The sequence below is a fragment of the Cimex lectularius genome, unplaced genomic scaffold, assembly GCF_000648675.2.
Source record: "Cimex lectularius strain Harlan isolate CLEC.00 unplaced genomic scaffold, Clec_2.1 scaffold166, whole genome shotgun sequence".
Classification (NCBI taxonomy): domain Eukaryota; kingdom Metazoa; phylum Arthropoda; class Insecta; order Hemiptera; family Cimicidae; genus Cimex; species Cimex lectularius.
In genome coordinates this window covers 300255-315809 of record NW_019392766.1, presented here as the reverse complement: position 1 = coordinate 315809, position 15555 = coordinate 300255, and the positions used below count along the sequence as shown (strand labels likewise).

Genomic DNA, 15555 nt, shown 5'->3' with positions numbered 1-15555 from the left:
ATCTTCGGATTTACAGAAAAAATCTGAAAGATATATTTTTTATTTTACATAAAAATTAGTATTCAAGGGAATTTGGAAGTAAAAAAAATCAACTTTGTTTCTTTCTAAACAAAATTTTTAGTCTATATTGCTACTCATCTCGTGTAACTTTACTGTATTATTTATTTCATAATATCGAATGAAAAATTTTTTTCTTGACGTAGTAGTTTTTGATGAAACCAGTGGTTACACAAGTAGGTTTACACCTTAAATTAAACATAGTACTATATAATAATTATTTTTATATTTACCATAAATTGCAACCAGTAGCTAATTCATAATTTACATTAAACCTCTGATAAACGTACGTTAATCGCGTGTAGAGCGTAAAATGTAACACATAACAGACTCACAGGTACATAAATTTTTGTGCGATGTAATATTTATCATATTTTAGGTTTTGATGTTCAGAACACTGTTCATTTTTCACAAAACTTGTATCATTCCAATATGGCTGAGGATAAAAAATACAGAACGTGTGCTTTCCTAACCCTTCAGAATGGTTAGAAGGTAGATAGTACACCGTAGAGTCAAAATGTTTCACATGGTAATTTTCTATTACAAGTTTTGAAACGATGTAAATATGATTATAGAGGCGGCAAACTCGGCCAAAGATTAAAAATATGTTATATTTGAAATTTTACAAACTTCATTAAGAGACAAATCTTTTTTGTATATTTTTTACTTCAGTTCTTTCCCCTTATCCTTGAGAAATATAATGCATTACAGTTTTCTCTAGGGTCAAGAACGATTATGACAAACAATTTAAGACAATTGGAAACGTATCGGGACCGGTCTCGCCATCCCAATCGCTCCGAGGCGATAATACGCTGATAACGGCCCTGTCTCTTTCATACACGGAACATGCATTAACTACTAATCGTTTTATCTCAAACTCTTCGGCATTTTGCAGATTTCCGGTTAATTTATGAGAAAGAAAAAACACTGTTTTTTACGGTGTATTGAGCTGAAAATGTACATTTATTAGAGAAGCTCATGAAATAATAACAGGTCGATACAGAGATTTTGGTAAATATTTTTATATGGAACAGCGGATATTATAATTAGTTCATTAAACTTTATATTTAAAAATATAATTTTATGAGCGTAAACCTGTTTGAGGCTATCCAATAGTCGGACATGGTCTAATTAGTCTCTGTGGTTTTGTCTGTCAGACGAGTTTCATTTTGCCATCTTCAGTGGTTGCTATGCGTGCTGATTCTTGCTGCTCTAGTGCAGGTCAAGTCTGTGTTGTAAAATCCTTCTCCGTCTACATCTGTTAATGTAAAACACATTCTCCTAACAAATGAACATTATCCATCTATCGAACACCCTATGCTAACCATATTAACATAATTAATTATAGTATAGCAGGTCTATCAATAAAATTCTTTTTAGTTAATTTTTTTAATAATATATAAAAATTTGATTTTTTCAATATGTTGCTCATCAAAAAAACCTACACCTGGGTTTTACACAAAAAAATGGCCAAATTTGAAAATCCATATTTTCTCAGGATTTTTTTTCAACAAAAACACCGATACCCCGTATGACCTCTGTAGTTGCGAACGTTCGTAAAAATATGCTCCTGAAATATTTTAAATCAAGATCGTATCACTATTTAATTATATCATTGAAACTATAATTTTTGGCTCTACCAGGATTGGACAATTGAAGTTAAGTAAAAATGGTATTAAATCAGCGATTTGTAGATTGATCTCCTCCGATCATCTTGTTCTGCTTAATCATGCTGGTCATATTGAAACGATCATACGTACCATCAGACACGACATTGTCAAATTACACTTATAAACTACTCCATAAAAGTCAGTTTTGATTTATTTTTTTAATTTGAAAATGTTTTGATTTTCTGAAACTAATGAAATATCTAAAATACCAAAAAACGGAAAAAGTATGTGATTTTACCTGTTTTTAGATTTTCACCTACTGGTTGAGGGGCGAGTTGAGGAATGAATGTATTTGACTAGTTCAACTTGATCTGCTGTACCTATCAGTTCAAAAATTGTACACAATATGCATAAATACTTTCTTAAACTAAGGAAATATCAAAAAACTTCGGAAAATTATGTACTTTTACCGGTTTTTAGATTTTTACGTACCGGTTGAGGGGCGAGTTGCGAGTTGCGAGTTGGGGAATGGATGTATCCGGCTGGTTCAATTTGATATCGTGTCCTATCGGTTCAAAAATTGTACCAAATATATAAAAATACTTTCTGAAACTAATGAAATATCTAAAATACCAAAAACTTGGAAAGAGTATGTGTTTTACAGGATGTGCTTTGAAATTTTCACCTACCGACTGAGGGGCGAGTTGAGAGTTACGAGTTGAGGAATGGATGTATCCGACTAGTTCGATTTGATCTCGTGTCCTATCGGTTCAAAAATTGTACTATATATATAAAAATATTTTCGGAAACTAATGAAATATCTAAAATACCAAAAAACTTGGAAAGAGTATGTGTTTTTACCGGATTTGAAATTTTCGCCTACCGAATGAGGGGCGAGTTGAGAGTTACGAGTTAAGGAATGGATGTATTCAACTAGTTCAACTTGATATCGTGTACATATCGGTTCAAAAGTTGTACCCAGTATGTAAAAATACGTTCTAAAATTGATGAAATATCTAAAATACCAAAAAAATTGGAAAAAGTATGTGTTTTTACCGAATTTTAGATTTTCACCTACCGGTTGAGGGGCGAGTTGCGAGTTGGGGAGTGGATATATTCGACTAGTTCAATCTTTATCTCAAGTAGCCATCGGTTCAAAAATTGTACACAATATGTAGAAATATATTCTGAAAGTAACGATATATCTAAAATGCAAAAAACTTCGATTGTATATTATTCGATTATTATGTGTAATTGGTATTAATACCAAATGTGTAAAAATAATATCTATAAGTACTGTGTAAAAATTATATAAAATAATTTGCGATAATGGATTTTTTTGCCTTCAGAACCCGGTGGTTTGAAGAATTGCAATAAAAGAAGAAGGTAAGGATTTAAATGACAAAACGTATCAACAAGGGGCCCCTTACCGAATGATTTACGTGGCGCACGCAATGCGATAAGCCGGGGGTGTAGTACGTAGATCAAGCCGGGACAATCAGAAAAGAACAGGACGCGACGAAGAAGAGGAACAGGAATGAAAATCAACCCGTCGACTTTGAAAAGCAGATGTTTTGAATGTGTCTCCCGACCCCTCCGCCGTCATAAGTCCTCCCTCGGCTCCACTTTAATAACAGATAATTTAATAAATAGCCCGAGCCTCCTGTTCGGTTATCAGCAGACTTGAGGAGGCTCCCTTATCCGCCCCCGATCTTCATTTCCGCCGCCCCACAGACGTGCCGCCCTCGGCACACATAAATAATCCGAGAGGGAGAGAGTTTTAGATTCTCCCTGGAGGAAAAGAGGAAATTTGGGTCAGAATTTAAGGTGCGCCCCTCCCCTTGCACTCTTTTTTCCCATTTTACAAAAGAATTACATTTCCCTTCTAATCTATTTGTCGCCACCCTACCGGCCAATAATTTTCTTACAGGAGAGGTTTAAATAAAAATTTCTCGTCCATAAACAGTCTTTCATAATTTTTACAACGCAGATTAAAAACTTTCGCTTTTCACGAATAAGCCACTCTTTGTATTAAGAAATGTAAGATGAGTAAAACATTTTTATACCTTAGTTGGATCGTTTACGATCATTTTGATTTTCTCGATGTTTTGATCTGACCGGTGCCTTTCGACTTCGCGCCATCTCCAGTGATTGATGATATGCAAAAATATCGTTAAATGATAAGAAGGGAAACTAGCTACGATATACAGTCTAAAATGATCGGAAACCAGAGAAAAAAGATTAAATTATAATTTTTACATGCAACTTTATCATTATATTCGGAAAACAATACTTCATTTTCATATCATCGTCAAACTGTACTTTAACTCAAAAATACAATAATAGAAAACGAAGCTAAGATAGCATCTGGGGGCAAATCGACAGGCTGTCGCCCTATCCATGTCCGCAGACCACTTATTGTCCTAAATAGTTTATATGAACCGAAATAATAATTTTGAAATTGTTTGCTGAAGTCTGCGAGATGTTGAACCTATCCTGTTTGGTTAAATTGATCAGACAAATCTCGCTGGTCTGATTTGTCTAACGTTCGGTGGTTGGTCTGTATGCTGTTTTGTCAGTTTTTTTTGTTTTATAACCTTATTCTATACAGAATAAACAATGCAATTAATTATTTCTGTGTGCTTCTGAAATTTAAGAAAAAAAATTGAAAATTAATACACTTACAAAATGAGGATACGGACGTGGTATCACTGAGTTCAATGTATCCTTTATTTGACGATGCTTGGACAAAAATATCAGACACGTTCCCAAGCGTTCTTGCCGGTTTTATCCATAAGAGTTGTCAAAAACATATATTTTCGTATTGTATTAAATGAAAATACAAATATAAAAATTTACAAAAATCGAAAACCTTTTCCAATAAAGAAGACCTAAATAAGTTGTTTTGAAGAAAAATAATCGGATTCATTTTAAGCACCTCTCATAATCCAAAAATATGTCAACACGACACACAAGGATGACCCCTCTACACGGAAAACAAACACTTTGAGCCCTGAAGATGTCCTCAATAAAGATCGAAAACGTTGCACGACAAAGAAAATGTTTTTCTAAAACCTGCGTCACACCAGACCGCACCTCACGACCTCCACATTAGCTAACGGTCATTAAACACCACACCAAATTAATAATTTTTATAGCAAACGGAATTAGCGTGAAAGGAAGGGGTTATTTACCCCGCACCGAGGGATATCGAGTACTCTGGGGTGAGTGTGTGTTGTCTGGAGAGCAAAAGTAAGTTATTAGCGCGAATGGAGCGGGTTCGGCCCCGCCCCGAGGAATATCGAGTACTCTGGGGGAGTGAATGTGACCAGACTTCTATGTTTGTGGCGATATATATGTTATGTATTGTATGTTGTATATCTACTCTTAAATTGACAACCTGAGGTACTAACAAGAGGCTAGCTTTTTAAAATAACGACGTAATATACAAGTAAAAGCAGAGAGTCAGTAACCAGATCGAGATGCTCAAATGGCTGCAATTGAATACAAAATACGCGAGAAAAGAAACACAGGAAAGAAAAGGAATACACGCGGAGGGCCGGCGATGACCTCAGTTGTTTGTCCGGCCCATAAACCTTCCACTTTATATATATATCGCAAACGGAAAATACAACAGCATGGCATGTTTTCCCTGATGTGCGGTGTGTCACTTAAAACGTCATAACTCTCCTGGTTTTCAACCAAATTTAAGTTACGACAACCGTTGTTATTATGGATTATGCTTCTTTCGACATAGTTCAACATCGCTTAGACTTTATGTCATTATAAGTTAGAAACATACGGATGAAATCATGAAAACTTCCACAAACTTTACATTTTATATTTGCATTTCTGATTTATTTACTGAAACGAAGCTTGTGCCATTGTGTGTAGTTTATAAGGATCTCACTTTAGTTAAGTTTTCGGTGGAATAGTTTTTGTGATTGAAAAAATTAGGAAACAATGAAGCTGGGTTTTGGTGTCCCCAGCACTGCAACCTCATCAGAAAATTTTCCGGTTGCCCAGTGTTTCACTTACAAAATCATAATTCCCCAGGTTTTCAAGTTATTACAAATTTAAAGTTAAAACAACCGTGGTTGGTCTGTGTTTGACAAATTTCAACATCGCATAAATTTTATGTTATTATAAGTGGGAAAAATAGGGATGAAATAATCAAAACATCCCCAAACTTTTCATTTTATATTTGCGATTATGATTTATTTACGGCGATGACGTTTGTGCCATTACATTATAAAGTTTATAAGGATCTAAACCCTAGTAATTTTTCCAATAGATCGGTGGTAATTTTTGTGATTTTCGAGAAAAAATTAGGAAACAATGAAGCTGGGTTTTGGTGTCCGCAGCACTGCAGCCTTTTGGCATATTGTATTTTTACTAGTTCCTTAGTTCCCTTCAATTGACACAATCTTTCTTTTTTCTTTGGCTCCCATTGCCGCAATTGTTTTTCTGGAGTGTTCTTAGTGCCCTAGATAATGTCTCCACCGAGCAATTGCTTCCCATTTAAAAATTATATGTGCACCAATTCTAACCCATAATTGCATAACCTACAAATAATGCCATTATTGAGTGTACCATTAAGAAAGTTTAACCAGACAGGATATTACTATAAGTTTTTATCATCTCTCTTCAACAAATAGATTAAAATTATTATTTTGGGGGTGCAGGTGTTTTCTGAGATAACCGCGACCAGCATATAGTCGTATAGCAAGGATTAAATCATCTTTTAATCATAAGTTTACTGTATCGGGCACCTCTGGAGTTCACCTAATCCTACTATTCTTTTTTGTGAACCCATTCTGAGATGGAGGAGTCTGTTTGATCTTGTTATCCCAATTATAGATTCTGGGCGTATATATAATGAACTTGCAGATCTTCCTATCGCCAGTTGGTCTGTTGTTCATTACCCAGGATCCTTTGTGCCCTGGGATCCAAGGTTTTATCAGATTTTTCTGGTTTCCTTTTTGAAATTTTTAATGCATTTTCCGACTTATGCATTGACAGACTGCTTTTAGAGTTTTTTGGCTGTTAAGAGTTGGTCTTATGACGATGATTTAATCTCTTTTTAGACCTAAGGTGCAAACATTGATAGCACATTTCAGCTTAAAAAACTGAGTTGAATCCATATGATAGGGCTTGCCCAGTAAATACCTAACACCAATTACCTTGGTTTTGGAGCAATCAGCGTACCATATATTTGTGTATGATTTATACGTCAACCAATACGTTACATAAAGTTTAATGTGTAAAAAAATGAATTTATACAATGCTAGAATTGATTCTAAAATTTCTAGCGTTGTATAAATTCACATTTTTCTCATTTCCATAATTTAAACAATGTTTATAAATCCCAGGCCCTGAAGATGATATCAATAAAGATCGAAACGTTGGTACGATAAAGAAAATGTTTGTTTTTTGAAATCTACGTCACATTAGACCGCATCTCACGATCCCCAAATAATCATATATTCAAACCGCATTCTTAAAAACATTTTAAAAATAAAAAATGTCCATGCTCCATTTTAACTAACGACTTGTAAAATTGTTTCTATATATGCGATGCAAATATCGTGCATTTATCAACGTTGATTCTACAGTTACCTTTCTAGACTGTTTTAATTTTTAAGCTTGTAAATTAATACACTACGAAATGTAACTTTATAACTATGAATAAAAAGGAAAATGCGTTCATGATTACCCTAAGAACCCCTTTAATCCCGGAATGGGTTCATTTTTGCTTTAAATGGTGCACTATAAAAAAAACTCGTTATCTAATTCCTTTACTCAGCTTGCACTGCGTCGGCATAAATGAAATGCCGAATAAAAATTACTACAAATACTAAATTTTTGTTATACTAAAAAAGAAGACCATTTTTCGACAACTTTCGATTTTAAAATTTGAAGCTTTTGCTTTGATAAACATTTTAACTGTGTAACCCAGTAATTTTTGACTAAAAAGAATATGTAAACATGTTGGCTAACAACATTTTGATAAATACCAAGAAAATAATTATCTGATGCCTAAAATTTGCCGCGCAAACCTCGCAAATCTCCCCAAAAAATTCCAGCCTTGTGGATTACGCTAAAAGTGCCCTTCTAATTCTACAAAAGGACCATTTTTGACTTTGCTGCTTTCTAATCCTAGAAAATTGCACAGGGTTTTAGCAGGCCATCTTCCTCCCTGGCACATGTCCAAAGTCCATCTAATCTATGGCTTAGATTTTCTTGTGGAAATATATAGATAATCAATTATAGCTTATTAGTCTTTATTTATTAAAACAGGTGGAGGAGGGTTAGTTTTATTAAAATAATTATATTTTTTATTAATACACATGCTTTTTCTTTTTATAATTTCAATTTAATTTTGTATTAATTTAAAATTTGATTTTTTTTACGTATTGTCTTAATAATCAAATGTTTTAAAATAAAAGATTAGATCAGGATTACGTGTTCAGTGCAGCCAACTCCTGAATCGTAAATTTTACATTTTCTTGAGAATCAAATCAAATTGCCGATGTACTTAGATAAAAAGAAACCCTGGAGCCGTCATTCTGTTTACTAGGAAAGAAGACTGCATAAATAGCGGCGATTAATTGCAAAAAACCGGCCAAAGTTTGCGAAAACATTTCTTTTGTAAATATATATAATCGAAAGCCAATTTTCTAAAAGTACATACTCTGTTTACATCTTTGTAACAATTTGTGAAATTGGCTTGTTAAACTTTTCCATAGTTTCAGAGTAGACATAATTTGATAATTGACAAAAACCATTGGCAATCGTTGGCATCGACAGTTTGAGGTGAATATCCATCCTCCAAACAATTGACAAGAAGAAAGAAAATGATGAAAATTTATATAATAAACTTATATAAAAATATCATAACCAAGTTTTTTATAATATTTATGTGTGATTGTACGAACACGTAAATATTTTTATGAACGGTGGTGGGGGGAGGTTTCAATAAGAAAAGGACAATTTGCCAAATACGTAAATATCTAAATATAACTCTTAAATTGTTCATACAATTTAAAAATATTTACAACAAGCCAAAAGTGACAGTGGGTTTTTTAAATTAATTTTTCCCCGCTAACGCAGAAGCAGAAAAACAGAAGACAACATTGTCACATTGTTAAGGTATCAGAAGGTTATAAAGCACAGTGTCTTTCGCACTTCTAACATAAAAAAAAGTGTGACATAAAAAATCTGTATGAAAATGTTAAATAAACGATTATCTAGGCATCTACCTAGTAATTAGATAAGATGTTCATTAGAAACAGCGAGACTAGGAAGAACTTCATTAAAACAGCTTACAGTCCGTGCATTTAACTAATTTTCTCAATAACTTTTTAGTGGTCTTTTTAGTTTTAAAGTCAAAAGATTTATGTGAGTGATAAACAGGGTTTACAAGGCGTGACAAAGTGTTGAGGGCCTGGAACAGCAACAGAGGGCTAACTACCGATTTATTTCTCTTGATGCACCCTCTACGGTGGTTCGGCAATCTCTTTTTACCTCGGCGTAAACTGGGAAGGGCCGCCGGCGGCGAAGGGAGCCCACTTTTAAAGGGATCCATATTTCTCAAAGGGCCCGTCTTTCGGGGGCGGCGGTGACGGCGAGGGGGTGGAACGTTTTCTCCAGAACTTCCACCCTCGCAACCCCCGAGCCCTTCCGTATAAAAACCAGCCCATTGACAGCTGGGGAGGCGTGACGTCACTCCGCCTGTCAGCCATCTTGAATGATATATGACCCCCCCCTCAACGCCAGCGTGTCAGTCAGCAAGAGGGCTTCTGCTTGTCAATATCTGTCAACCCACCAAATCCCACCAACCCGAGCCAGTCGCCACCCAAACCATCTTAATAATCTATTTACCGAAAAGAAACTTAGTTTTGTACCATCTTTAATGATTGGGACAATTCATTTCACCCACGTGGCTCAGTTGGCTGGTAATGGCCTTCTCACAGTCGGTTAAGCTGTAAAAACAACATAAACAATTTTCCATTTACAACTTTAATAATTTAACCCAAATTGCATATTCTGAATGGTCAAATATTCGAAAATAACGAAGTAGGTTAATTAAACTTTTTTAAAGAACCATTTTTTTAAATCAATTTATTCGAGAGGCTTACGAGACGCACCTGTCTCATCCTCAGCAAGGTTTCATGCAGAGTGCTGTCATGAAATATAAATTGCTAATCTATGATTGCTCGCATAAAATTTTTCTCACTATTTTACATCTGATCACAAATACAACATACGATGCAACTCGGATTACCGATAAAATTATACTTAAACTCTTGAAAAGTGGTGTATTAACCGAATAATGTGATAAAAGTAGTACTTCAAGTCTTCATTAAATGAATAAAAAATGTTAAATATAAGTAAACTTATAATCACATCCATCTTTTGAACTCTTGTAAAACACTATCCTATCTTTCTTTTTGTCATTCAGCTTTATTTGCGGGCAAGGAAATCTTGAATAAAATTTCCTATGTTCGGCATCTTTAATATACAGGAGGGGTATTAACGATCTTTATGTTAACCCTGTTAAGTCTGTTAGGTCCTGTTAGATCGATAGATCGAGAAAAATTATGACGTAGCTTGTTAAAATCTGCTAATTAACATTGCTCGATCTAACAGGCCAGGGCCAATGTTAAATGTTAGGTCGAAAATGTAGTCCTATTATTAGAAATTAACAAAAGAAATGTATTGGTCTGATTTAATTACTGCGTATTTAAGAATAAAAATACATGTAAACAAAAAAGAGCTGTTAAATTCATGGCTGCCATGTCGGTTATCTACGGCCTAACGGATAGCACTGTGGCTAAATTTTCGACTTAACATTGGCCCTGGCCTGTTAGATCAAACAATGTTAATTAGCCGAATCTTACAAGACTACGTTATCATTTTTCTCGATCTAACAGGACCTAACAGAGTTAACAGGGTTAATACAAAGATCGTAAATACCCCTCAAGCCTTAAAGGGCTGATATAGCTTTATTTTTGGTTCTACCAATCACCACGCGCAGCATTGCGGAAAAGTTAACGTTTAACATGCTATGAAAAGAAGGGGGCGTTCACAATCTTACTGGACATTTCTCTATTCGAGTTAACACGAGTTAACATCTTACAAACATCGCGAATACCCCTAGGGTGTCCTTTTTAGATGGCCCTGTTGATTTCTCTTGAACCAAGGACGCTACCAAAAACAAAAAACACGTGTTTAATATTTTTTAGTCTAGTTTCAAATTTAAACCTTTTTTTGGAGAAAAATTATACAGGGTACCTCAGGCCCAGTTCGAGTTCAAAATTTCAAATACGATCCTACATATTTTAGAGGATTTTTTACGCTGAAAACAATGGTGATGATGATCCGTTAAAGTGTTGTCTCATGTTAAGATTATCAACAGATAATGCAAGTGTTTGACTGTATTTCAGTTTATATCAATTTTATTATTTTGCCTTCAGACTAAGACTAATAGACTAAGACGACCCCTGAGACGGTCGATTGATACTGAGTGTGTGTATGATTAATTTGTTGTAAATAATGTATGTTCTTATAATGAGAGACTGTGATTGTTATTACTAATAACTTGTTTTGCATTTTGTAACTTTTTATACATTTAACCTCATGTAATATAATATTTCTAATTATTTTTATATCATAGATAAAAAAATGGAATGTTATAGTTTCAAAATTCAGTCGTCTCATACAATGCCGATAAAAGCCGATTATCAAAGACCACCATACTAACTAATCTATTATATTTAGTGGACTGTTGACCAAATTAATTCTTTCAATTAATTAATCTTTTTTTATGTAAGGTTTTGGTTGAAATGAAAAAGGTAGTGCCACTAGCCGGATTCGAACCCACGACCTTCGGCTAAATAGACGCTACTCCGGGAAGTTGGTGTCCGAGTGGATCGAAGTCACGATAGCTCAAGTGGTAGAGGAGCGGCGTATTTAGCCGAAGGTCGTGGGTTCGAATCCCGCTCGTCGCATTAACTTTTTCATTTCAACCAAAACCTTACGTAAAAAAGGTATAAACTAATATTATGTGATACAATTGAAAAAAAGTACTTTTTTCGGAAATACTGACACCTTTGCACGCAAATATTTGTGACCGAGCAGAAAATATTTTTTGAGGTTAAACAAGTACTAAATAAAGTTTCTCATTAAACTTAATTATACAATTAATAATTCGCTAATTGTAGGATTGACAGGACGCGCATAACACATAACGGTTCACGGTTGGTAAAAGGGCAGGATTGCGTTTGACACAGTTCCAAAACAACTATAAACCATAAAAGGGAGGGGAAAAACATAAACTTCCTCCCGGTATTACCACAAAACCGGATACTCCCAAGTGATTCATACCGGAGGATCTTCTTGTAATCGCGTCAGGAAACCGTAAAAACTTTCCGCCCCCGCGTTTCGTTTTAGTGTGTTTGTTTTCATTACGGCCGCAACCCCTCACGATCGCGGTTTTGAAATGACTTAACTTCGTGTTTAAAAATAATCTTCGAACTGTTTGTTTGCCGTCTTCGAGGCTCGCAAACTTACAATTAATATATTACCGTTTGGAGTTAATTCGTTCGTCGTTAACATTATTTTGTCGAAGGGGCGCAAATGGGGTAGGGCCATAACTCTTCTTTTACCCTTTAACAACATTCTAGAAGTGGAAGTTTATGAGGATATTATTAAAATCCTGGATGAGAAGAGCAACCTTTTTACGTCTACATAACATACATATATTTAACATAACAATGATCTCGTTTGTAGAAACCCTCTAAACTTCTTCTTCTCGTCGTTCTTATACTATTTTATATTAAAATTGAATAATTTCTACTGCATAAAATCAAAATAAAATTAACTGTCGCTAAACCTTTATAAGTTATTCAAGAAATATTGATTTCAGGTCCGCCAAGTCTCGCTTTATACAATTCCTCATAAAAACATATTGGTTACATATTGTATTTAAGCTTAACCAGACAAACCAAATCCAACCATGACTTGCAGAAAGATTAAATTAACACTACGTATAAAAAAAATCTTCACGGTCATATAATTAATTTGCACAGCTAGATGAAACAGTAAAAAATATAAATTCTACAAATCCAGTGATATTAAGCTAACATTACAAAAGATCCAAGATAGAAGAAGATCAGCGATGATCAAGGATTAAAAGATCCAACGAGACATACAAAAGTCTCATAACTGATTTTATAAAACAGATTATCAAAACGATTGTTATTTTTTGAATATGAACATTCAAATTACCACATGGAGCATCGAACTTAGCAGTAAAAATTCTCCAGGAAAAGTTCAAAAAGGAAATGACGCGACGCAAGCATCAAGTGTCTACCCCAGGGGTGCTCAAACTTGAACTGCTGGCGATCTACCTCAATATTTTTAGACTACTTACGATCGACTCTGAGAGTCTGCAAGTGTGTGTGATGCAGGGTTGTCGTACATACACGATACACCCTACCTACCTAGGTAGGGTGTACCGTAGCATATATAGATATTAGCTTTCTGCACAATATAGGTACATTATTTTAGTCAAGGTTTGGGTTAGGTTTAGTTAGGTTCTTCTCTACAATATCAATGAAAAAACTCATAGTTATTCAAAATTGCGAGTTTATTGGTTGTTACAAAACAAAAGAGTTACATATGGTGTTAAACTTAACTAAGGAGTGGCTTTGGATGTTGAAGCGTGGCACTGCATGTCCTCAGCATACTTTTCATAAGATGGTACGTAACCACTGAGTGCTAATCGCAAGCATGATGACATATGATCGTCAGTTAGTCGATTGCGATATTTTGACTTAATTATCTTCATTTCAGAAAATGCAGACTCGCACAAGTAAATTGACCCAAAAAATGCCGTCAGTTGAAGGGCGATTTGCCTTACATTCGGATATTTATCTTCAGATATAAAACACCAGAAATTTGTATCAGATGCTGTAGCTTTGAGATGTATATCTGATATAATCTGCACCAACTCATTTTCAACAGAACATGAGTTCATATTAAACTGACTTGCTATTTCAGTAGCTAATTCCTCAATGTTTTTACATGAAAAAGGATAACTCATAAATGATGCTATATTTTCCAATTTACTGCAATCATAAAAACGCATTTCGAATTGTCCCAAAATATTTGATAATTCAGCCTCATACGTATCATAATTCAACTGAGGAATCCTTGCTTTCAAAGACGGAAAATGTTTCAGATCCTTTCTTTTCAGTTGATCTATCATAAGTTGCAATTTACTTTTGAATGCGTTTACTGCGCTAATCATCTCAATAATAGTTTTTCCTTTACCTTGAAGCTCCAAGTTAACGCTGTTTAAGTGCATTGTGATGTCAGTCAAAAATGCCAAATCAGTCAGCCATTTTTCGTTTTTCAAAATCTGAGTGTCATCACCTCTTTCGTCTAGAAAAGCTGTTATTTCGGGCAATAATTCTTGAAACCTTTCTAGGAATTTTCCGCGACTCAACCACCTGACGTCCGTGTGAAGAACTAAATCAGTGTGTTCAGCTGACTCCCTATCTTCCAACTGCAACTGAAAGAGCCGCCGTTGCAAGCTACGTGCACGGATGGAATTCACAATTTTTGTTGCAATACCCATAATTTCCTCCGTGTTTAAAACTTTTGAACACAAAACTTGTTGATGTATAATGCAATGGAATGAAAAAAATGAAGGGAATTCTTCATTAGCTCGACACAATGCCACAAAACCGTTTTTGTTTCCAGTCATTGCTGGTGCTCCATCGGTTGTAATGCACACTAATTTATATATTGGTAGCTCGTAGTTTTTTACAAAATTGAAGAAAACGTCATATATACCTTCGCCACGGGTCTTCCCCTTCAGAGGAATGATTGTCAAAAATTCTTCCTTAGCCAACATGTCATTGAATACCATCCGAATAAAAATACACAGCTGGGCAGTGTCTGTCATATCGGTGGATTCGTCGAACTGTAAAGAAAAGTATGTACATTCCATGATATCATGTTTTAGTTTATCTGCGATGTCCTGACTCATGACTTCAATACGCCTTGTGACAGTCGGACGAGATAACTGAAGTTCTCTAATAGCAGACATGATTTCTGTTTTATTTTAAAAATCTCCAAATAAAGTCTCACCCGCTTCAATAAATGCTTCCTTCACCACCGATCCATCTTCGAATGGTTTCTTGTGTTTCGCCAATATATGAGATATTTTAAATGACGCGATCGTAGCAGCTTTTGATTGTTTGGCTGGTCTTGTGAACATGAATTGTTCTTTTTTCAAACAAGATATCAAATCACTTACTTTTCGTTTTCGATCGCGATCGACCGTTTGAGCACCCCTGGTCTACCCCCTCGCCTCTAAATATGCTACAGTATTTTGTGTGTGAGATCAATATCCTCATCCCAATCGGATTTTTATATCAAATACAGCCTTCTAAGTAAGAAGTAAGCATTATTTTTATAACTGACAACTATTTTGTTTATCCTTTTACTACTGCCAACAACGCTGTTCGTCAATTCGATTAACTATATTGTACATTGATTCCTATTGCTTCAGAATGTAACTCCCTAAGAAGAATTATACAAGATAAGACAAAAAGTAAAACCTTTTTTTTATTTGGCATCAAACAATTACACAGCCATGTTGCAAAACCTTTTTACTGTACATTGCTGAAATTTTTGTACGAGAGCTACTTTTCGTCTGTAATATTTAAAATATTATACTGAATCTTATCTAGTGTTAATTCATCATTTTTGTTATTGTAATATAACAAGCTACGTTCTGAAAAAGGTTGTTTATCCAGAAAATTCCAGAAAGCGACAAAAATCCTAGCTTGATGGATATCTTCATTATATTTAA

The 15555-nt window shown here is 34.7% G+C and overlaps 1 protein-coding gene across 1 annotated transcript; it reads right to left on the bottom strand.

Annotated features, from left to right (window-relative positions):
* Nucleotides 1-1235: 1235 nt before the first annotated feature.
* On the bottom strand, nucleotides 1236-14787 carry LOC106661281 (protein FAM200A-like). Its single transcript, XM_014384571.1, has 3 exons — nucleotides 14532-14787; nucleotides 14007-14333; nucleotides 1236-1315 (listed from the first exon to the last, which is right to left on the bottom strand). The coding sequence occupies exons 1-3, from the start codon at nucleotides 14785-14787 to the stop codon at nucleotides 1236-1238; spliced, it is 663 nt and encodes a 220-aa protein (XP_014240057.1).
* Nucleotides 14788-15555: the final 768 nt, after the last annotated feature.